We start from the raw sequence: 24,953 nt of genomic DNA, 5'->3' as shown, positions 1-24,953 counted from the left end.
TTTAGCCTCAATTTCTCTGAAGTGGCTCCACCATCTCAAAAACGTCATTCTGAGAACCTCAGAGCGTGTTGCCCTTCTTCTGTTGCCCTGCTTCTCCCAGGATCAAACAGTCGTAAAGCCCTCTTGATTTGGCCACTGCAGAGATTTTTATATCGTCCTCCTCCTAACTGATACTCTGCCATCTGAATTTCAGCTAGTATAGTCTCTTCTCTGTAGTACTAATGGGCTGTGTTTCCTGGGATCTCCAAGCCGGGTCACAGCTGACCTTTATAGCTGCAGATCGCAGTTCTCCTCTTCATGGCCACCATCATGTCCACCTCAGGGCCTTTGCACATGCCCCGGAAGGTGCCTTATCCTCTTCACACCGTTAGCTCATTCACCTTCAGCTATCAGCTCAAACGCCACCTCCTCATGGGAGGCCATCTGGTATATGTTCTTCTAGTATCCTGTCCTCTTCTTTCATAATACGTTTAAAATTTTAATTGTATGTATTAGTTGTATAAAACCCCACGTGGTTCAGTCTGGTGCTAGAGTTTCCTCAAAGAAGTTGACCAGAAGATATGTCATCTTAAAGCAATTTAAATCTTATCGCCTCTGGAAAATGACTCAGCCTCTGTCTTCCACGTATCAGTTCTTAACCATGGTACCCTGCCCCACTTTTATGAGGTGAGTCCTTGAGGTACAGTGCTGTCTGACGCACCGCCGTTCACGTCCCTGAAAACTGGGTTTGAGTCTTAGTTGTTTTTGTAGTTTTAGAACCTGGAACACTGACTGGAGGATATTGGGCATTCCATTAATATTTTTGGAAAACATCAATGAATGGTTGAAACTACATATCTTATATATAGGAAATGTTTGGTAAAAGTTGACAAAATGAGTGAATAATGAAAACCTTTCTTAACTTTCCAGGTGATTTTTGAAGTCGTAACTTCTGGACATCAAGGCTACCTCGCCATTGATGAAGTGAAGGTGTTAGGACACCCATGTAGTAAGTTACCTCAGCTTCTAATCATCCGGGGACGTGGTTGGGGGTGTATTTATGTTATGGATAAGAGAAGGCACTAAAACCTGGGGGAGGTCGTCCTACTCAGAGAGTCCCTGATGGGCCTCTGGGTGGTGCTGTGCTAGCCCAGAAGTTCAAAAACATGTGCATCATGTGTGATGTCATTGTACATATCTAAATGTCTTTAAAGTGAAAATCAGGAATAAGGACTAAGGGAACATCCACATTCAACCCCAGCATAGAGCTTTGTGAGCTGAGCAAGCAAAAGTCTGCAAATGTGGGTGTCTGTGTGTGTGCTTAGGTGTACCAGCATGTGTGCTTGTGTGGGCATGTGCATATGTGTGTGCGTGTGTGTGTCTGCATGTGTGCCTGTGTGCATGTGTGTATGTGCATGTGCCTGCGTGCATGTGTGTGTGTGTGTGTGTGTGTGTGTACGGGCACTGAGGTTCCCATAATCACTACATGTTCATAAAAAGTCAGACAGTCATGTTTGCCTTTTGTAAATTCTGATGAATGGTAGTGAACTGTACAAATTACTCAGTATTCTTTTTTTCCCCACTTAGCATTGTATTTAGGTCAATCCATGAGATTGTATCATATGAATATACTACATTCTATTTTTTCCTATTCCTCTACGAACGTTTAGTGCCCCCCACCCCGGTTTTCCTCTATGACAAACACGGTTGCCGTGAACATCTGTGTGTGTGTGCGTGCCTCTGTGTGCAGTGTGTGAGAGCTTGGGCGAGGTGTATTCTTCAAGGCAGAATTGCTGAGCGGTAGGGTAGAAACATTTTTAGTTTTACTAGATGCTATGAAAAATGTCTGACCAGTTTATATGCCCACCAGCAATGCACGGACGTTTCATTTGCCCTATATCCTTGCCCCAAATTGATATTGTCAGACATTAAATCTTTGACCATCCCAGGGATGGCAGCCTGCTTTATGTTTTAGGATCCCTGGTATAAAAGAGAAATTGACTCATTCAGACGATTCTAGATCTCTGCTGAAGGTCCCCACCCAAATTCATGACAGAATGGTTATATCTACACTGATATTAGAAATACCATCACACGCAGGAGTGTCTGCTTTTACTGCATGGATTGAGAGATTGGTGCCATGATCACTCCCTGTGGTGGTTACAGAGAAGCCTGGGTGGTTGGTATCTGATGGGCTGTCATGACACTGTTGTCTGATTCCATCCAGAGGGGTTCTCCTCTCTGAGATCTTTACCTGGTGCTCCAAGTTCAAGCTCAGCAGTCATCTGGTTCATTACTAAGGCAGACGTTACTTTTGTAGCGCGGTGCTTGGCCTTTTATTCTGTCAGCAAGACTGGCGAGTTCAAGAAGAATTTCTGCCCCTTTTTTTCTGAAAAGGCAAGAAAATGAACAATGCTGTACCTAATGGGAACAGCAGGGCAAATTTAGGAAGCAGAATATAATTACCTGAGTTGGAACTTGGCCAAATCCTCAGAGTCATAGCCTCGGGCTTGGAAAAGTGCCGTGAGATCTTCTAATGTGCACGAATATTCAGGGCCTCTGATTCACCTCTTACCGGGAGGTAAAAAGTCAGACAGTAATACTGTAGGCCTACTATGAGCTGAGCACTCCATTTCCCAGAGGAAACCTCGCCACAAGGCAGGTGTCGCTGCTTCCCTGGGTATAGGTGTGGTGGCCACTGGCCAACAGAATAGCTCCTCAGGTGTAGCCCCTCCCATCCCGCAGGATCTGAGTCATTGCCTTCAGTAAGAGAGACAGACTTAGTGCTTTTCCTTCTATCAGAGCCTTCCTGAAATGTGTCTGTGCATTCTTTCCAAGCCCAGCTGCCTGCAGCCATAGAAATGGAGTTTATGTCTCTCCTTTGGAGAATACCGGTGCTGATACTTAACTGGCTTTGCAAACTGCTGCTAGGAGATACAGAATCACAAAACAGGCTCTGTCCCAAGGTGATGGATGCTACAACAACGTGTTGAACTGTGAGCTTTCAATGGTTTTGATGATGGCCTTTCTGTAGTTATTTTTTCCTGAATCGCTAAGTTTATGGGGAAAACATGCAAATAAAGATTTTAAAGAATGCAGTCGTTTTGTCTTAAAATGGAAAGCTTTACAGTTTGTATTCTAAGGGCTTTCCTATCAAGATTTCTAAATAATAATCAATTATTTTGAAATACTGATGATGTTCATTAAATTTACATCGTGAAGAAACATAAGTATTTCATATCCAAAACTGTGCTTTCCCAAAAGATACAGAACTGCTGAACTTTATTTATTTTGCTCTAAAGGCTCCTGTTTGGATTCATATAGGTTTATGGTAGACATTATGACATTTTTTTAAAAAAATAGCTGTTCTGTTAAGTGTATACAGTTGCTCATAAAATTGATTTTCACGTAGTGACAGTAAGATGCCAGATCAGCCTGAAATGTGGAGATGGCTGTGCAATGGCTTCAGACCACTTCTAATGAAGATAGATAATTTTTGTATTTGGTACACATGCTAAAGCTATATTTTGAATTTAGTTCAATAATCCTAGTAGGAGAAACTGAAGAAGCATTTTTTTCAGCTTCGTAATACTGTCTCCTGTTTTTAAGTAGGTTGTAACTTATGCATAGTTGGGTATTACTATTATTACCTTGTGGTGCTGATATATACTTTTATATCTTGTAAGCCATGCAGCATTTTAACATCACATATCATTCAATTCATCCACTCAAAGTGTATGGGAACATGGGATGTTTTTCCTTTTACTCGGGTCTTCTAAAAGTTCCTTCAATAGTGTTTACGGTATTCAGGGTACTAACTGAACTTCTTTCACTATACTTTTTTTGTTAAATCTATTCCTATGTGTTTTATTTTGATACTACTATAAATGGAATTGTTTTCTTAATTTCTTTTTTGGATTGTTTATTGCAAGTGTATAGAAACGCAATTGACTTTTGTATATTGATTTTGTATCCTGAGACCCTGTTGAGCTTACTTATTATAAACTCTAATTGTTTTTTGTGGATCCTTAGAATTTTCAATACCCATGTCATCTTTAGGTCGAGTTAGTTTTATATCCTATTTTTCAATCTGAGTGCCTTTTATTCCTTTTCTTGCCTAATTGCTGTGGCTAGAACCTCCAGTACAATGTTGAGTACAAATGGAGAGAAGACATCCTTGTCATGTTCCTGTCTTAGGAGGGAAGCTTCCAGCCACTCACCATTCAGTATGATGTTAGCTGTGGGTTTGGGTTTTTCATAGATGCTCATTATCAGGAGAGACATTCTCTTTTATTCCTACTTTGTTGAGTATTTTTTAAAAATCAATCATGAAAGGGTGTTGGGTTTTAGCAACGCTTGACCCTCTTAGGGTCTCTGACTGGGTCTGAAAATGAAACTGACAGATTCATGGGAGTAAAGCATACAGATACATTTAATATATGTTTTATGTGACATGGGAGCCTCGTAAGGAAATGGAGACCCGCAGAAACAGACCTGGTGTATTTATGCTGGTTCTCGTGAAGAGCAGACATTCATGGAGGAATATGATATGATAGAGATTGTACAGCAAGTATGGCAAACTGAGGAAGACAAACAAGATGCGTGCATTGATTCTTCTTGGTGAACCTTTGTCTTTGGAGATAAGAAAGCTCCTTTCTTCTGGTGCAAGGAGGGCACCTCTCACGTGAGGGTTTTATGGCCTGTTTAGGGGACAAGGGAAGGGAAGGTCAGAGTGACCTTCTTGCTACTGCTGTTTTCTTGAACTCCTTCAGCTTAATTTATTCAGTGTGCAAAGGCGCCATATTTTGGGTAGCATTTCCTGGACTCCATTATTTATCAGATTATCGTATGGCTTTTATCTTTTATCCTATTGGTGGGGTGTGTTATACTGATTGATTTTTGGATGTTAAATCAACCTAGCACTCCCAGGATAAATCTCACTGGGTTACAGTGTACAGTCTTTGTTATATGTTGTCATATAACACCTTAAATATGAAGTTATTTGCATATATGATGCCTTGAATTCTGAAATCTAAAAATTACACAGAATAATGCCTCATTATTTTTCTGCCAATTTTAAAAAATAATAATATAATGAAAAAGATTGCAAAAACCCTCATAAACCTATGTGCCATATATGGGATAAAATGAATACAAAAATCCAAGACATTTCTGTATTACTACTTTGCAATATGAAACAAGTCAGCAATTTCTTTAAACATTTAAGAAATGCTGAGTTCATAATATGGCGTCCAAGGTTCAAATTTATTCTTATTTTATAAAACAAAATTAATTTTTCACTCATATTTATTTGTGCACTCAAACATTGCTTGCCTACTTTCAAATTTAAATTTTTATGAAGACATTAAACAGTGTGATTAAAATAAGAATAACAGAGACATATAAAAAATTGGAACTGTTTTCTGAATTATGTTTGTTGAATAAAAACTGACCCATGTGCTTTGGTTGAGAGACGCACAGAACTCAGAATTGAGTTTCTTTTAGTTTATCATTTTATTTATTTATTTTTATTTTTAAAAAAGTTTTATTGGAGTATAGTTGCTTTACAATGTTGTGTTAGTTTCTACTGTACAGCAAAGTGAATCAGTCATATGTATACATATATCCCCTCTTTTTTGGATTTCCTTCCCATTTAGGTCACCACAGAGCACTGAGTAGAGTTCCCTGTGCTATACAGTAGGTTCTCATTAGTTATCTATTTTATACATAGTATCAATAGTGCGTATATGTCAATCCCGATCTCCCAATTCATCCCAACCCCGCCTTCCCCCTTGGTATACATACGTTTGTTCTGTACGTCTATGTCTCTATTTCTGCTTTGTAAATAAGATTGTCTACACCAGTTTTTCAGATTCCACATATATGCGTTAATATACGGTATTTGTTTTTCTCTTCATTTTACACGTGGGAACTTAGCTTGGATTTTTCTCCAGTGTACTATCATTCTTCTTCAAGAGATGGGTGACTAATAAAAGTTATTTGTACATAGTGCCTAGCTTATTTTTCTATGATAAGGATGTTGACTCTGTTTTTCCCTTGACAAATTATTCCATTAAGATCCATTCTTACCTCTCAAGCAAAACAAAAGTAGTTTTGTCTTGAACCATGTTAAGAGCTTCCTACTCACAAGAGTTACTTGGCCTCTGTGGCCCTATAACCTCGCTCATGTAGTGGAGAATAATAATGATAATGCTCTCCTCACAAGGTAAATGTAGGGATTAAATGAGTTAATGTGCATAATGAACTTAGAATAGAGCTTAGCACATTCTAAGAGCTCAGTAAATGTTAGCTATTATTATTATTATTAGGCCTACATCCTGATTGGCCTACTAGAATGAATTAGATGGAGATTTTAACTCTAAGTGGCTAAATTGATTGATTTCTTAGATGGGATAACTTAGCAGTGTCCATTTTAAAAATTAAAAAAATGTTTGCAAAATAGATTGTTTTCAGGCAGTCCCGGCTGTTCTTTTTAGCAGAAGTTGGCTCTCTTCTTTGTGATGATGTGCTACACAAATAGAAGCATTGACTGTGCATTCTGGCAGGCGGGCATGGCTGCAGCCCATCTCAACCTGTGCCATTCCATTAAAATGTAAGTGAAAATACAGAGGGGTCAGGGCACAGTCCGCTTTTGTCCATTTCCGTTTGCACTTTGATCTCGCAAATTACCGTTCTCTGATTTTGTTGTTAGTGTTTTGGTGCAGGCTTTGAAGAAGCAATAATATGAGACATCTACAAAAAGATTTGCATCCTGGTCAATGATAATTCCTGACTTTGGGATCAAATGCTGGTGTGAGATCAATTAATACCCGAAAACCTCTGTTCTTTTGAAAACTGTTTTCTTAGTAAGAAACAAAAGAATATGGCAGAAATGAAAAAATAGGAGAGTTGTACTCCAAAACCTTTTAGTATTCATGGAAGATGTTTAGTTTTTAGAACTCCTGCAGATTTTAGAAGAAAACTGGCATAGCATTTTGAAAGGGTATCCAGGAGACAAATGGGCCTATAAATTTAGAGGGAAAGAGAGAATTTTTCTTCCTGAGTATGGGATAGATTGAAATTTTCCACTGTAATGGTGCTCTACCTGTGTTACAATTAGTTTGGCAAGGTTCAGAGCACGCAGCTGAGCGTGGAATTGAAACTTTTCTGGCTGTGGAGCTCTTTTTCTTGGGGTCTTTTCCAGTTTCCAGTGATAGATCCGTTATTTTAAATAATAATGAACATTTTTGAGGCTAAGTACCAGGCACACAGAATACCTCCTCCTGGCAGCATCTTGTTTAATCTTTATCCCAACCCTATGAAATAGGTGCTATTTTTAAATCCTTATTTTGCAAATTAAAAAAAAAAATCCACTAAGGCTTGGGTTGAAGAATTTTTGCTTCTATTCAAAGGTAGTAAGAGCCTGAGCTTGAACACGTATTATGCTGCAATCCTGATCTTAAAATAGTATTAACCTTCAACTGCTTCCTAACTGAAAACCGTTGTAGGGTTTACAGCACTAGGCAGGGAGATTCCAGGCATCTTAAACCTCTGGAAAGATTATATATGCCTTTAATGTTTATTGAAAAAACTTACAAATGTCACCAGTAGAAATTTTAACCTTCATGATCTTGGAGGAAACTGATCTGGAACATAGAATTCTACAGCCCCTTTGTCTTATTCACCCTGATGGATAAATTAATTAATTCAATTAATTCTCTTGCTTGAAAAGGATAATTTGGTGATAAAAGTGTTTACACTTAATAGGTTTTTCTGTCTTCATCTGGTTTCCATTGGAGGTATGGCTTTATTATTTTAGCCAGACTATTATTTTTTTCCGGCAGTCTTCTTCTCAACCAAGAAACACTATTTCCCAAACTGAACACAGCCAATCTGTTCAGAGAAGAACCCTCCCAAAATACAATTTGAACAGAGGTATCAATTCCTTAGACACTTAACCTTACTGTGCAAGTAATAAGCCCTGGTGTCTTTGAGAAAACCGTATTGAACATCAAATCCATTCTAAAGGAGAAGGGATAACCCTCATTCTGGGCAGCATGTCTTAATAAGGATGGGGGTAAAGAAATACTATCACACAATCCTATCTTTGGCCACCAAATTAAAAATGTAAGTTATATTCTAATAGAACTCCTAATACAATTAGCAAATTGTATTGATAAATGAGCTTTGCTATGTCTTTCTCTTTGGTTCAGTAGCCATTGCTAGAAACAGGGCCCTTAGGAAAACAACCTTCCAGGGCGGACTTACTATGGATGGACAGACCTATAGCAGAACCAGTGACAATTCTGATATGCCCGTTATTTATTATTGTTAAGTAAGCTGATGAAGCAGAGCACATATATTTAATCAGATTCTCCAGAAAGATTACAGAAATTAACACTTAGCATTTTTGAGGGGGTGGTAAAAAGAGTACTCTTCTACTCTGCTGGTAGAAATGCCAATTGTTATATGCGCTAAGGGAAGCAGTTCAGCAATTTGTGTCAAACCTATTTTAACAATGCTGACTATGGGAGGATACACCAGGGGTGATACTCAAAATAATTAACAGCCCTTCAGCATAGGCTCCGAACTGACCCTGCGCTTAACCACGTGCGGTGACACTGCAGACCAGCAGCTGCAGGTATAACACCCCCTTAACCCAAGTTGTCATGAAAGATGGCTACACACCCAACACTCTGTGTTAGAGACCCACTGTGTTATAGTGACCTGCAGCCAGAGGCAAGCAGAGTTAGGAGGCCACGAGATGGACAGGAGAGGGTAACATCAGTGAGACGTCCTGACGGAGGACGTGTGATATCTCAAGGGTCTAACAGCAAGCTAAGGGAATCCATGGAAGCTTTATGGAAGGAAAAGCATTGGAGAAGGTCCTTGAAAGTAGCAGGAATTCCAGCAGTCAGACTGGGAGCCATACCTGGTGGGATGAGAGCATGGGAAAGGCAGACACTGGGCTGCAAGGCTCGCCGAGGTAGTGTGGCCTGATGGGCAGAGCCTGAGCTTTGGCACTGGCTAGACCAAAGTTTCCACTCTGCTTCTGACGCTTAGTAGCCAAGTACCTACAAGTAAAATGGAAAAAATACCTTCCTCACAGAACATGGTGAGTCATCAATGGAAAAGTTTCCGGCCCCTGAAATGCTCAAAAAGAATGTTACCTTTTTCTAAAAGCAGTGGGTCTTCCAGCTTCTTGGGAACAGGGAGTAGAAGAGAGATTTGATGCAGGGACTTTTTACACAGATCTTTAAAACCATAGAATCCTGTTATTCTTGACCAAGGGGAATTTGATTAAGTTAATGAGAAATAGTTTACAGGGTTTTAAGTTAACATAATAGTATTAGAAACAATGACCCAGAGTTATACTGGTTTTTTAGAAGTTACTTAGGACATTTTGCATGCCAGGCATCATGAATGCATTGTCTTGAGTTATTGGTGGCCTCCAAATTAGTAATGGGGGTTTCCTCTGTGTTGCTGATATTAAAATGCATTTTTCTTTGTTCTTGGATAGTAATTCATTTCCACTCCTAATTATGTTTATTACAGGCTCACGTTAGTGCTTGTTTATCATCTTTGGGTGCCCACGAGTGGGGTACCATTCTTTGAAAGTGTCTAGATGTGGTCCAGAGACACGTTGGCACTGCGGGAAGGCTGACAAGGCATAAAGAATGCCTTCTAGCTGTCATCCAGGTTTATCCATCCCTCCCAGAAAACACTGGCATCCTATTTTCTTCTCTTCTACTCCCTCACCTCCCCCCACCCCACCTCTTGCTGCTCTCTCTCTCTCTCTCCTTGTTTTGATAAGAGAATGTTGTCCTAAAAGTAGAAGTTATCATAAAATTTCATTCCTGACCTGTCACTCCAGGTCCTGACACGCATTTTCAGTGTGCTGTGGAAATGGGTCTGTGCTTCTCAGGTCAGACAGAGTGATCCTTTATTTAAACAGCTGTCCCCTATGGACGATGTATGTTGTGAGACTTAATGCTGTTTAGCAGTTGGAATCATTCTTTCTTCTCGAATTGGAAATCAGGATCAGCCAACACCGCAGTGCTGTAGCAGTCCCAACGTAATTTCACAGAATCTATCTGTAGGGATAGTATTTTTGGTAGCTGGGAAATATTGCACGAGTAATGCTGCATACCAATGAGTTGTATTAAAATATATATTACTCACAGCTCTGTACTTGGCTTACAGAGTTTCCTTGGCAGCAGCATTTCACTTCTTACTGTTGTTTTCATGTTGCTAGTATAAATATCTAATATGTTTTTGTTCACAACATCAATTAGGCCTCAGTATAATCTTTATTAATACAGGTCTGTTATTACAAGAAGGCTGCTGAGCTATGATTATTTGCACAGCAGGGACAATAAAGTATCTTCTTTCGTCCTGGTTCTATCCCAGAATGCCCGGCTGTTGCAGAACACACCAGAGCCTTCCAGAATCTCTTTTACAATCCTAATGAAATCTTTAAAGCTCTTAGAAGCAAAGGCATTCTTTCCTTCAAAGGTAAACAAAAGGGAAAGGCCGGAAATTGCAGAGAGATTCAAAAAGGCACCTATGAGTTCAGATCTCCACTTTTAACCTGTTTAATTCTTTCTCTTTGTGCAGCCAGAACGCCTCACTTCCTGCGGATTCAGAATGTGGAGGTCAACGCGGGCCAGTTTGCCGCCTTCCAGTGCAGTGCCATCGGCAGGACTGTGGCCGGCGACAGGCTCTGGTTACAGGTACGGTAACTCACTTTCACGGTTCGGAGAGAGTCCAGCGGGCAGAGTGCGTGTCCCCGGGGAGGGCCCCAGAGGTCGGGTCAGTGTCAGGCCCCTACGGGAGATGGATGCTCTGAGCGGTTTCCCCAGTTCTTTTCCTTCTTCCGCAGTAAGTAGCCAGATTACAAAGAGTTCTAGACAAGCTCAGTGTTGTTTTTCACAAACCCTGTTGTGAATTTCTGTTTTTTCCTTTTGCTTCTGCTTAGCCATCTCATGTGGAAGATCTGGTTACCAAATTACTTTTGGAGCAGTATGTTGGAGTCCAAAATACAGTACCTTTCCCCCACTCTTCCTCTGGAGAAAAACCCAAAGAATCACACGCACACGTGCACACACACACACACACAAGTTTATAGGCCTTTTTGTAATTTTCATTTCCGCAGCAATAAGCCTAAACTTATAAATTAATAGCACACCTTTTACCTTTGAGCATTTAAGCAGACTTTTTTTAGGGTCATCATAACTTGTGTGTCTCGTTTTATTGTCTTTCAAACTCCACCATCTGTATTTTGCACGGCCAATAGTTTCATGGACAGATCAAGGGTTTCAGGAATTCTGACCAAATGAGCGGGAGTACGTGACCTGTCCCCCCTAACCAGCATGCCCCCCACTTCTTTAGACTCTGGGTTTGGTTTCCCCCATAGAGTTCTCCAATTTTATTCTTATTGCTTCTTGTCGCGCATTGATCTATAGGCTGCTTGTTCTCCACCTTGACTCGTGTTGATTTTAACCCCCTTTCCTTACAGATTCTATTGTGGGTTTTGTTTTGGTTTGGTTGGTTATTTACTTATTTTAGTTTGCGACTGAGCTGCCTTATGTTCTAAACCTTCTCTGCGTCCGTTCTGTTGCACTTGGGCTCTGTTCCATGGGTGCCGAATTTTCCTTGGTATATGTCACTCTCCACCTATCATGTGTCTCCTTCTGCTGTGTAGTAATGATTGTCATGTGTCACATTTGCCTGACACTCTATTCTTTTTAAATCCCGTATTCCTTTTAATTATCACAGCTGAAGTCAGTGGTCACTTTTCTTCTTCCTCCATTTCTGGGGGAAATGAAAAACAGCCAAATGTGCTATCCCAAGATTACTCAGCAATGTGTTGACAAATGGCGAATACATTCTGAAGGAGGCTTCTTAAATGCTTTGGGGTCCTCTGCACACAACCCTCCACCTTCTTCCCTGATGTCACTCTCATTTCTCATATCCTACTGTCCCCATGAGAGAGTCCCCAGGCCGGGAGAGAGGAATGTGTGCAGAGGACTGAAATGGTATGTACCAAATTCATCTTTTTTTTCTGTTTTTCCAAGTGCTTTTATTTTTTTAATTAGCTTGTATTGGTGTGTAGTTGATTTACAATGTTGTGTTAGTGTCAGTTGTACAGCAAAGTGATTCAGTTATTCATATACATATATCCTCTCTTTTTTAGATTCTTTTCCCATATAGGTCATTACAGAGTATTGAGTAGAGTTCCCTGTGCTATACAGTAGGTCCTTGTTGGTTATCTATTTTATATATAGTAGTGCGTATATGTCAATCCCAATCTCCCAGTTTATCCCTCCCCCCCATTTCCCCCTTGGTAACCGTAAGATTTCTACAGCTACAACTCTACTTCTGTTTTGTAAATAAGTTCATTTGTACAATTTTTTTAGATTCCACGTATTAGCGATATCATATGATATTTGTCTTTCTCTCTCTGACTTACTTCAATCAGTATGACAATCCCTAGGTCTAAATTTATCTTTACTGTTTCCTTCGCTCTAAAAATTTTGTAATCACTACTTTAAGAGCTTTTTGCAGCATGTGAAAAATGTACTTGACCCTGGTCTTTGGTATTCAAATTTTTTTTTATCCCACGTCCCAGTTATTTTAGCTTCTTGATGTTAGAGCTTGAGAATTCTTTTTTTAGTTAGTGGTTGTTTCGTATTAAATTTGATCAAGTTTGGCTACGTATGTATGTATGGTAATTGATGAGACGGACGTATTTAATTGGCATTTTTCACAATGCCTTATCTTCTTTTTAAAAATGAAAATACCCCGCCAAAATTTTTAAAAATAAATAATGAAAAAATGAAACTACCCTTGTCATCTTTGATTTATCTCCAGAAATCTTAATTTTTCATGGAAAGCATTTTTTTTGTCCCTGATATTTGTTTTAATGTTATTTGAGAGACTACAATAAAAAGTCTAAGCTTTTGTCTCAACAGTCTTAGACATTCCCAGGAACTTACAGGCAAGTTGAAAATACAGTTTCCTTTTTCGTTTTTGTAAATATCCTGGCCTTGGGAGGGTCCTGCTTACACTTGAGCACTTCCTTGGGGTTGGGATCTTTAACTCCTTCCTCTTAGGAAGTGGGAGACTTTGTTTTAGAGAATCCATCATGCTGTAGGGAGAAAGCTATCTACCAGTTTGCAAAAAGGGTCTAATTGCAGAATTAGATTCTGCATTAGGTCTAAATGCAGAATTCCCATTCCTGATTCCACTATAGAATCACATGGAGAGTTAAAAAAAAGGGTGGTCTACACTGGATTCTGATTTAATTGATCTGGGGTAGCCTGGATCTGACTCTCATGGTGAATTTCCCACCTACCAGGTCTGTCTTGTTTCATTCTATTAAATTTAATCATAGTGTTGATAAATTGTTTTCCAATCAATCCATTAATGCCTCTCTTTGCCAATCACCCCGTCTTCTCTTGCCCTTCTTATCATCAATGACTGCATATTGTCCTGCAGCTTTCAAGAAGGGTCGTGTCAAGAAGGGAATGAGGGTAAGACAGAACTGGGATGACTTTGAAATTCTAAGTGACACCGAGTTTGTCCTGGACTCAGCCTGCTATGTGGTTTGTGAGTCTTTGTGATGTTAGAATAGTTTTAGTGTTCAATAATTTATTTCCTCTGTTTGGATAGGCATTTTGGGGGCAGATGTTTATTTCGTTAGCAGCTGATGAAATAAGACAAGCGTCTTTCGCTTGCAAGGATGGCTTCTGTTAACCTGTGTTGTGTGAGATGGTTTCCAGCAGCCATCGGGATTTGTGGCAGGGGATGGTTTCACAGCGTCCTCCTGCTCTCTTGCCTGTGCCCTGGCCCTTTGCTTCAGGCAATTCTTTACAAGTTGTGCGGAGAAGCAGACCTGGAAAACTAGACCAGGCCTCTCTGGTCTTGGAGGTATGAATACGGACTTTTCTTCCTTCCTACCTGAATGTTCTAACACTTTCAAAAATGCTTTCCTGCATCTGAACTCCCTTGGATCCTCAAAATAATTCTAAGATTCAGGCAGAAAACTGAATGAAAAAAATGTTTAGGTTTTTCTATCATTTGAATCTTCCCAATAGTAAGTCAAGATTTAGAAATAAATAATACATCCTTTATTGGGAGAACATTGATACTGTGAAGTGTGATCATTTACAGTCATTTGCATTATAATCTTTTGAGTCCTACTGTAGGTACTTTGTGGAGTTTCATGGTGTAGTCCATGGTTTTGTACTCCTTTTTTTTTTTTTAATATTTATTTATTTATTTATTTATGGCTGTGTTGGGCCTCTGTTTCTGTGCGAGGGCCTTCTCTAGTTGCGGCAAGCGGGGGCTACCCTTCATCGTGGTGCGCGGGCCTCTCACTATCGCGGCCTCTCTTGTTGCGGAGCACAGGCTCCAGATGCGCAGGCTCAGTAGTTGTGGCTCATGGGCCTAGTTGTTCCGCGGCATGTGGGATCTTCCCAGACCAGGGCTCGAACCCATGTCCCCTGCATTGGCAGGCAGACTCTCAACCACTGCGCCACCAGGGAAGCCCTTGTACTTCTTTTTTATAGATGAGGCTTTTGAGGTGCAGGATTGGTGAGGTTCAAAAAGGTAAATGGCATAGCTGGGAATAGCACACCCCTGTTTTTTCACTTTTACTTCACCACTGATTAATTCCACTCTGCTGTGCTGGCTTCTCCTATCCTGAGCTAGGTGAATAGGTAATATGCACTTACTACTTTGTTAGAATGATTTGGATGTAACTGACATTACATAATTTACATCCAGGAGGCAGCTTGACAAAAAAAAAAAAAAAGTCCATCTGTATTACATGTACATCTTGATCCACGTCTATGAAAAATGGCCAGTGGTTTGATTGTTTAAAAATACAGATTAAATATGATCAATGTCAGAGTCTTTCACAAACACATAACACATAAATCTGAGGATGACACTAATGAAGAAATGTTTATGGTTAGCAGATGTGTCCCATCTGCTTCCATTTTCTCCATCTCATCCATGGGCCACACAGGTTATTGTCAACGTGGAATCGGTCTTTCTAGAATACAGAACAAGGAAATAAAACACAGCTCATGAACCTCCATTATTGTAGCTGCAAAGTACGTAAAAGACCTTCGAGACAGTGTGCAGGAGGAAGACAGCATCTATCAAACTATTTTTACTTAGTAAAAAACTGATGTGCATTGAATCTGCTGAGGATACTTGCTACGTGCTATCAGATATGGTGATCTTTGCGTCCAACTGGGCTGTAACCATGGGAGACACTCAAATGAAATGTGTTCGTAAAACAATTCAAGCACCCAAAACAGGACCATGTATTTCTTGGTATTATCAACTTTCTGGTCACTGTGGAGCCTACATTTTGAGATATCATAGAATATGTTTATATTTAAGATACTGAGAAGAGAAAATAGAATTTTAGATGTTCTTTTTTTACACTTAAATGTTATTTGCTGATGGGCAGTTTCTGAGTTACACATTTTTATAGTCATTGACACTTTAAGCCACATATTATTGTATTACAATTACTATTGTTCTTTCTGAAGTATTTAAAATTTTATTTTCTGCCATAGGCTTGTTTCTCTTGGGAATTAATACTTATAATGCCTCTTTCAGCTTTTCAGTGAATCACCAAAGCTGATATTGACACTGGTAAATCTGAAGATGGTGTGTGCACATTCTTTTCCAGGGAATACAGCCCACTTTGCCCTCTTCTGCATCTGGTCCAGTTTGGGGCACTTTTGTAATTTCTGCCCTTTAATTCATTTTTGATACATTGTAGAGGCTCTTCCATTCCTTACTCTTTTCTTTTTTTTTTTTAAATAAAATTTACTTATTTATTTATTTATTTTTGGCTGCGTTGGGTCTTCGTTGCTGCGCACAGGCTTTCTCTAGTTGCAGCGAGCGGGGGCTATTCTTCGTTGTGGTGTGTGGGCTTCTCATTGCGGTGGCTTCTCTTGTTGTGGAGCACGGGCTCTAGGCGCATGGGCTTCAGTAGTTGTGGCACACGAGCTTCAGTAGTTGTGGCTCACGGGCTCTAGAACACAGGCTCAGTAGTTGTGGCTCATGGACTTAGTTGCTCCACGGCATGTGGGATCTTCCCAGACCAGGGCTCGAACCCGTGTCCCGTGCATCAGCAGGCGGATTCTCAACCACTGCACCACCAGGAAGTGCAATTCTTTACTCTTTTTACTCCATATCTTAGTCAACTCGGGCCACTGTAACAAAAATGCCATAGACTGAGGGGCTTAAACAACAAATATTTATTTCTCACAGTTCTGGAGGCTGGCAGTCTAAGATCAGGGGCCAGCGTGCATGTTCTTGGAGAGGACCAGCTCCCGGTTTGCACACTGCCATCCTCTTGCTGCATCGTCACTTGCATCCTCTGGACTCTTCATCCCCTTATAAGGGCCCTAATCCCGCCATGGGGGCTCCACTCTCACGACCTCATCTAAACCTAATTACCTTCCAAAAGCCCCACCTCCAGTACAATCACATTGGGGAGCAGGTCTCATCATGTGAATTTGGCGGGCATGCAAATACTTAATCTACAGCACTCAGCTACCACATCAAACTCAGAAGCGGGTGGAAATGAAGGTGCTTCGGCCCCCAGGACAAATGGCAGAAAGCAAGGAGGCAGTGGAGGTGCCTTTTCAAAGGTAGACGGTTGGAGGCTTTGATAAAACCCGGGATTGACACGTGCGTGTTGGGTGAATAGAAGCTGGTAAAGGAAAGCTGGAAAATCATACTTTTCTCTCAACAGATCTTAGAGGCCCCATCATTTTTAAATGGCTCACTTTTTAGAATCACAAAATTATGTAACTTCTGAATTTGGAACAATCTTCAAATTAAATTCCTCATTTTATTAATGAGAAAACCAGCTCAGAAGAGGTAGAGAACTTTAACACAGTCATCTGTCCAATTATTATATTTATTATAGATAATTCCATTCTGCTAGTGAAAGTCAATTATATGTACAAATATTTTTGCTTATTTATAAATTAGTAAATTTTGTCACTTGGACATTTTTCTTCACTGAGTGACCTTGTATTTCACATATTAGCCTTTTAACCAAATATTCTCAGATTTACTATGAAAATATCTGCATTAACTTTGGAACCATTATAGCACAATATAATTTGAGTTGTTTTCTTTGAGCAAACATCCCTTGGTGTTTATTTGAAGTAAGGTACCAGAATAGCATTTTAAAATGACTTCATAGCGTGCATCAATTCACAGAAATAGAAAAGGAAATCAGATGGCATTACTCTGAAGTACGCTCTTAAAAACGCTGGTGCAACCCAGCACCTAGAAGGGTACCTGTCACATAACAAATCTTCAGTAAACCTGCTCATGGCTCTTGGCTTACAGATGCCTGAACGACCAGGTGTCTCCTGCAGGTGAGTCCCAAAGGCACATAGTTGGACCAGGAAAACAGGCACAAACTCTGTCTTTTTGGAATGCTTATTTTAGGTCTATGGTTCATCTTCAGAGGAATGGTCTTTGATGAGAAGAGGGGTGGATAGAATCTGGTCGTGTCTTTTCTGCTGTTTCAGAATATACAGCAAGTATCATGCAGAGTTTGAATAATTTTAGAAGAAAATGTGATCAGTACATCATCACTTTTCCTTCATTTCTTGTAACCTTTCCCTAGGCTTTTTAAATTCTCTGTTGTAAATTTTTGTTCTTTAATTCCCCCTTCAAAAAAAATTTCTTGCCATTGGACCTCAGTAAATGGTAATAGAAGTATAGGTCTAATAAAGCTGGTCCTCTTGAGTTCTCACCATGACAGCAGACCTGTGTCATAGTAATTGATGAATAACCCCACCCACTCATTTTTTTGGTATGGAATATAATTCAATATGAGCTTTTAATTTGGGAAGCTTGCTCTTTGAAAAAATAATATTCACTTGGGATTAATTTTCTTTTTTTAATTACTGGCCTAGCGGTATTGTTTTCTACTGAGAGTTTGCTATATCATTCCTCTTAACTGGGTATGACCTATACAATGGTGAAAAAGGCATTTCCAGCAGTCTAATAAGTTTCTCACATTTCTTTTCTGAGCTCAGATAATTTTAGACCTTTTTGAGAAAAAAAGGAAAATCCTGAGATTTTGGTAACCTAAAATGATTCTCATAGCTCCTCTGACCTGTATAATTTGGTTCATGAATGAATATGTACATTGTATTAATAATATTTACATTACTAGCTTCAACATATGTGTTTGAAATAAAATAATTATAACTCCTTTTGCTGAGTCCCACTGTTTGCTGAGTACTCTGCTAGGGTGTGTTTAGCCATTTTTTCCCTTAACTGATCCCAAGGAGAACTCTTTTATGTGCCCATTTATGGAAGAAGAAAATGGGCCTCAGGAAGTTTCAGTGATTTTTCCATTTGCGCGTTGCTAGTAACAAGGTCTGGGTTTTGAACCAAGCCATCTAAGTCTAGACTCTGTGTCCTTAACTGTAATGCCTCTTGCATAGCAGAAAGACCCAAACATTTCTTCATGGATTCATAAACATCGTATAGTAATTTAAGTGATACCTTTTATTGACATTTAAAATGAAAATTTTATTCATGTGTGTGTACTATTGCCTTGGCTTCTGTGTTATGGAATGTGTATATTTGGTCAACCTTTCTTTGTGGTTTTTAGTTTCCTTTACAGATTCTGTGGGAAAAACATCACAGCTGTATATCAGAACCATTTTGTAATTATACATAAAAGCCATAAAATGATTTGAAAAGGAGTAAAATTATGGCTCCCTTATCAAGCCTAACATGGGTGTTTTTAGACCCTATATTTCAAAGCATAAATTTAACAGCACTTACTGTCATAGAAAATACCAGGGGCTTCCCTGGTGGCACAGTGGTTAAGAATCCGCCTGCCAATGCTGGGGACACGGGTTCGAGCCCTGGTCCAGGAAGATCCCACATACTGTGGAACAACTAAGCCCGTGTGCCACAACTACTGAGCCTGCGAGCCACAACTACTGAAGCCCACGCACCCAGAGCCTATGCTCCACAACAAAAGAAGCCACCACAATGAGAAGCCCGTGCACCGCAACAAAGAGTAGCCCTTGCTCGCCACAACTAGAGAAAGCCCGTGCACAGCAACGAAGACCCAATGCAGCCAAAAATAAATGTAAATAAAATAAATAAATTTAAAAAAGAAAATACCAAGAAGACACAAAGAGGACTATCTTCAGTTGCTATAGGAACCACTGGCTCCTTAAAATTTTGAGTGGTTGAAATCACATCCATTATTTAGTCAGTTAAATATCCACATATATGATATACTGTTGAACATTCAGCCTGAAACCACCAGCAGCCTTGAAAGCATACACCATATCTTTTAACTTATATGATTTTGGATTACCTTCATTTAAAGTTAAAGATTTATTTTACATGGATGAAAGAGTAGGACATATCTAAGGGGATTCTGAGAGAAATTAATTAATGAATTTTACTCTGTGATATTACCTGTCTCAGTCAAAAAAAGGTGTAAACAGCTGGTGCTTTGAGGAGGCTGCACCAGGAGCAGCTGGACCGTTCTCCTCCGTTGCAATCTAAAGGCCTCTGGGCCAGGATGTGAAATTGTACTGTGAAAACTGCAGGTCAGGATGGTTCATTTTGGAGGACAGAAGAGAAAGGCATCAACTACTAGCCTTAAGGACTGCTTGCTTGGGACCCAACAACCACACTTCCTGTAAAAGCATTTGTTCTGTTTCTTTTCTCATATTCATCAAAAGGTTCATTTGTTTCTCTTGCTTCCAAGAATCCGCAGCTGTGTCACGAGAAGGGAAGGTGGAGAAAGCCCTGCTCTGGGATTCCCGTGGTTGAGGGCTGAGAATACTAAACACTGTCTCTGCTGTCTCCTGTTAGTGATCCAGGCCTTGGAGTGAGGGTCCTGGAGAGTTTGGACACTGTTAGAATCTCTGGTTTTTTCCTCTTCTGTCTCTTCTTTTTGGAAGGGGAAGGGAAAACATGGAAAATGTTTTAGCTAGGAGGTAAACATATCTGCTTTAGGTAACTTTGAAAGTTCTAGGAGATTTTCAGTCTGGTAATCTGGAATTATGTACCTAGAGAAGAGAGAGGGAAGAAACATGACAATTTTTGATGGGTTTTGATTTCAAAAATGTCTTTAGGACCAGAGAAATGGAATGGAAAACAAAGCATGCCGCTTGTAGTCCTAGAGGGACCCAGTTTGGGATAAGTCCAGAGACCTCTGAGACAGGCACACAGTGGCAGTCAAGTGGCTCCTATAGAAGATGAACTTTGAAATCATAAAGCAGGTCGTTATTCTCTTCTGCATCTCTCCTACGTATAAAAAAGCCACCCTTCATTCCCTTTGTTCAAAGAAAAGGGAATTGGCTATTGTCCAAGTGTAAGAAAATTATGTTTGGACTTCCCTGGTAGCGCAGTGGTTAAGAATCCGCCTGCCAATGCAGGGGACACAGGCTCGAGCCCTGGTCCGGGAAGATCCCACATGCCGCGGAGCAACTAAGCCCGTGCGCCACAACTACTGAGCCTGCGCTCTAGAGCCCGTGAGCCACGACTACTGAGCCCGTGTGCTACAACTACTGAAGCCCGGATGCCTAGAGCCTGTGCTCCGCAACAAGAGACACCACCACAATGAGAAGCCCGCGCACCACAACGAAGAGTAGCCCCCGCTCGCCGCAACTAGAGAAAGCCCGCGCACAGCAACGAAGACCCAACACAGCCAAAGATAGATAGATAGATAGATAGATAGATAGATAGATAGATAGATAGATAATTTATTTAAAAAAAAGAAAATTATGTTTTTTCAGTTATAAGAAGTGATGTCCACTAAGCACAAAGGACAAGTGACAAACTAATGCAGTTTCTGTTTATCCTGAAGGTTTAGAAGCTGATGGTTGCTTTCATTCAAGAATTGTGTAGTATATACTTTCCATGTCTGGGTGTATGATTATTATAATAGTTATTCAAATGTTGCTACAGCTTGGGACTGCTACCCCTGGCATATTGCTCCCCTTTCCCAAATTGCATTTTTTCTTCTACTGTGGTGGGATCTTTACCATATAGTGACTTCATGCTTTTGCAGGAGGTGAATGACACCTGGACAGAATGGTTCTGTGATTCCTATAGCTTTGGAGTATTTATAAGCCAGCAGCAAAACCATCTATTTTTCCTGGGGAAATTATGATGGTTAAAATAGTTGTTCAAAAATACAAAAACGAGAGATTTCCTTCTAATTGCTTCTTAGATTTTCTTCATTTATATTTTTTCTTTTCTTTTCTTTTTAAATACTGAATATAGTTCTCTGTGCTACACAGTAAGTCCTTGTTGGTTATCTATTTTATAGATAGTAGTGTGTATATGTTCCTCCCGAAGTCCTATTTTTATTTTTATTCTAGAAATTATAAGTGTATACAGTGGTAGAGAGAATGATGTCATGAACTCAATATACCCAGCATCTGACTTCAAAACCAACAATATGTGACCAGTTACATCCTCTGTGTGTCCACCTGCTCCCCCTCTGATGATTTTGAAGCAGTCTTAGTCATCATATCATGTAACTTGTAAGTGTTCTCTAAAACAGGAGTTGGCAAACTTTTTCTGCGAAGGGCCAGATAGTAAATTTTGTAGGGCAGAGCGTCTTAGTTATAGCTCTTCATCTCTGCCATTGTAGCAGGAAAGCAGCCACAGACAACACAGAAATGGATGAATGTGGCTGTTTTCCATACAGCTTTATGTATGGACACTGAAATTTGACTTTCATGTCATTTTCATTGTCACAAAACACTATTCTTCTTTTGATTTTTTTCAATCATTTAAAAAATGTAAAAAACGTTCTGAGCTTGCAAGCTGTACAAAACAGGTGGCAGGATGGACTTAGCCTCAAACCCCTGCTCTAGGGCTTCCCTGGTGGCGCAGTGGTTGAGAGTCTGCCTGCTGATGCAGGGGACACGGGTTCGAGCCCTGGTCTGGGAAGATCCCACATGCCACGGAGGAGCTGGGCCCGTGAGCCACAACTACTGAGCCTGCGCGTCTGGAGCCTGTGCCCCGCAATGGGAGGGGCCGCGATAGTGAAAGGCCCACGCACCGCGATGAAGAGCGGTCCCCGCACCGCGATGAAGAGTGGCCCCCACTTGCCGCAACTAGAGAAAGCCCTCGCACGAACCGAAGACCCAACACAGCCAAAAATAAATAAATAAATAAATAAAGTAGCTATAAAATAAAAAAAAAAACAAAAACAAAAAAACCCTGCTCTAAAAGATAAGAGCTCTTAAAAAAAAAATAGAATAATCACCGTGTATGCCCTGCAAAAACAGTCAGTGTTCGTATATCCTTGGCTGTCTTGTAACTTTATTTCTTTTAGCAGTTTGTTTGATTGTGATTGCAGTAAAGTTCACACTTTGCAATTGGGTGATGAGTGTCTTAAGTCCTTTTTATCTTTAGGCTTCCCTGTTCATTTCCCTCCATTTGTGATGGTTGTTATTGTTGTGGAAAGTGGGTTTGTCCTTCACAGTCCTCCCGTATTTTGAGTTTTGCTTATTGCCCTACAGTAGTGTCATTTAACGTGTCCTTCTGACTGCTGTGTTTCTTGCAAATTATGTCTCCTTTTGTGAAGTTATCAGCCACTGATGATCATTCCTAGGGTCATTAATTCATTCAGGGTTGCAGAACGGTCCCATTCTCAGTCCTTCTTTGTTTAGTCACTAGAATACTTCTAAAAAGAAAAAAGCTCTCCCATTATCAACCATTTGGGTATCCTGGTATATAAATCGTAAAGGGAAGGTGGTATTGATACTTGATATTTTTGTCCTTGTAAGCAAATTGTCAAAAATAGTGAGGTAGTTCACTAGTAGTTCACAAGTGACCAAAGGGGTTATTTAGTATTATTGTCACTGATGTCATTATTGTCATCATCAACCTGTGGATTTAAACACATTTGATGAGTTTCGATCCATCGCACTTATTATCTTTATTGCTGCTCAGATCTTCCACCCCTAAACAGTGGGGCTTACCTGACCTGGCCCATCTCGATGGCCTTCTTGCTTTGTGGTGTAACCGTATGTTCCAGGCTTGTATTTTCCATCTTAATGACCTAGAATTGGCCATTTCTCCAAGGAGCCCTGGTTCTTTTTCAGGGGGAACTGGTAATTAGAAATTACAGTCTGATCACAGAGGTGCTTATTCCTACTCGTTATCGTTTCTGGATCTTCCCATCCTATGGAGCTGGGATATATACGTATGCGCACATACACACGTTTAAGAATAAAGCCTGTCCTGAGATCGTATTAACAATTCAAATTCAGAACTACAGGGCTTTTAACCTTTATCTTGTGCCTTTATCTTCTTTCAGCTATGTTTTCAGAAAAGAGTTGTATGTTTTAAGGCATATTGATTGGGGAAAAGTGACGTTCTTAGCCTTGTTTATGTTTAACTAGCCTTGCCTCTTAGATTATGGATAACTCGGTAGGTTCTGCCATCTTCCTCATGGTCAAGTGCTGTTATCACAGTTTTGAAGTAAACAGGGTCAAGTCCTGGCCTTGCAAACCCAAACCTTTAACCCAACAGGAAATGTCAGTCAGCATCAGGCTCCTTAGTCTGATGTGGCTAGATTAGTCTTGTCAACTGATTTTAAGAGTAAAGAACTTCTAATTTCATTGGTATTTCTTTTTTTTTTTTTTTTTGGTATTTCTAATTACTGCATTCATTATATATATCCTGTATTATTTGGATGAACTTCTAAATAAAATTTAAACACAGGTTGTTAAATATTATTCATGTATTGCAAACATATATTGAACTATGTCTAAATATCAGAATGAGGGTCTAAATTTTCGTAATCAAATTCTTTACTTGAATATGCCTGTAAGACTATCATATGTTCGAATAATATGTTACTTTGGCTATCTGTATACCCATTAGCCAGTTGAAGAATACGTGTCAATAAATATTCATAGTATATGATAACATAAGTAAGAACTTCTGGTTCAGTATTCCAAATTGATAAATACTTGTGTTGGCTTGGTTATGGAATAGAAATCAAAGGTCAGCACCATCTTAGTTATTAAAATTAAAAAATACATGGGCTCCAGAAAGTCGATTTATTGAGGTATTCAATTATTATTGGATTTAGATTACAGGAAATGTTTTAAACAAAATTATTCCTGGCTCTGCTGATACTATTAGTGATCCCAGTGGTAAGAATTTCAACCGGTATCTTACAAATGGGCATATTTGAAAGTGGGGTAAGACGGACTATTTTCTCTATTAAAGAAATGCAAGTGCGGTTTAATCCCCACCTGTATGGCTAAGGAGGGGCGAATGGCTCTCCTGTATCTTCTCTTGGCCCCTGCACTCAGAGTGGCTCCAAAATGGGATTAATTTGCCCGCAGTGCTGCTAACTGCCCAGACCTCAATTTCTTTCCGTCGTTGCTCTGATTATTGCAAAACTCTTTCTGAAAGACTTAATATGTATCTTTTTTGCTGGCAAATTACTGCTCATTTAGATGTCCTAGAGTTAGTCCACTGCAGAAAGAAGTTTGGAAGTCTAATTTAAATAACTATCAGGGCTTTTTCTCAGGCTTGCTCAAATTGAAATGCATGCGTGTTTGAAGATGCTCTTGCTTTTCTAAAAAGCTGCATTTAACCCATTAAGATCATTTCCTTGCAGATATGGCCGTTATGGTTGTCTCATTAAGTTGACAAACGATGGGTCAGCAGTTTCTTTAACACCTGGACACCTGGTGCCGTGCTCTGCCTGGAACACCGGGGGTTTTGTCCCGAGGACTCGGAGCCTCTCTTACGGGGGGAATTCATATTCTGAAGAACAATCGCAGTCCCATCCTTGGTGATGCCTCATTGTCCTGCTGTAATGCTATTAAGAACCAGCTCTCCAGTCCTTGTCAGGGCCGCCTCTTTCTAACTCTGTGAAAATTGAGAGAAAACTGCCTGACAAA

The 24,953-nt window shown here is 40.0% G+C and overlaps 1 protein-coding gene across 1 annotated transcript in view; it reads left to right on the top strand.

Moving 5' to 3' along the window:
- PTPRM (protein tyrosine phosphatase receptor type M) overlaps nt 1-24,953 on the top strand; it is a 756,425-nt gene that overhangs the window by 290,376 nt on the left and 441,096 nt on the right. Inside the window, exons 4-5 of the mRNA XM_068563694.1 lie at nt 910-988; nt 10,597-10,712. Coding sequence (XP_068419795.1) covers nt 910-988; nt 10,597-10,712 — 195 coding nt within the window. The remainder of the gene's footprint in view (nt 1-909; nt 989-10,596; nt 10,713-24,953) is intronic.

Source organism: Eschrichtius robustus, chromosome 14, assembly GCF_028021215.1.
Source record: "Eschrichtius robustus isolate mEscRob2 chromosome 14, mEscRob2.pri, whole genome shotgun sequence".
Classification (NCBI taxonomy): domain Eukaryota; kingdom Metazoa; phylum Chordata; class Mammalia; order Artiodactyla; family Eschrichtiidae; genus Eschrichtius; species Eschrichtius robustus.
Note: the sequence above shows the minus strand (reverse complement) of the source record. Positions and strands in the feature narration are given on the sequence as shown.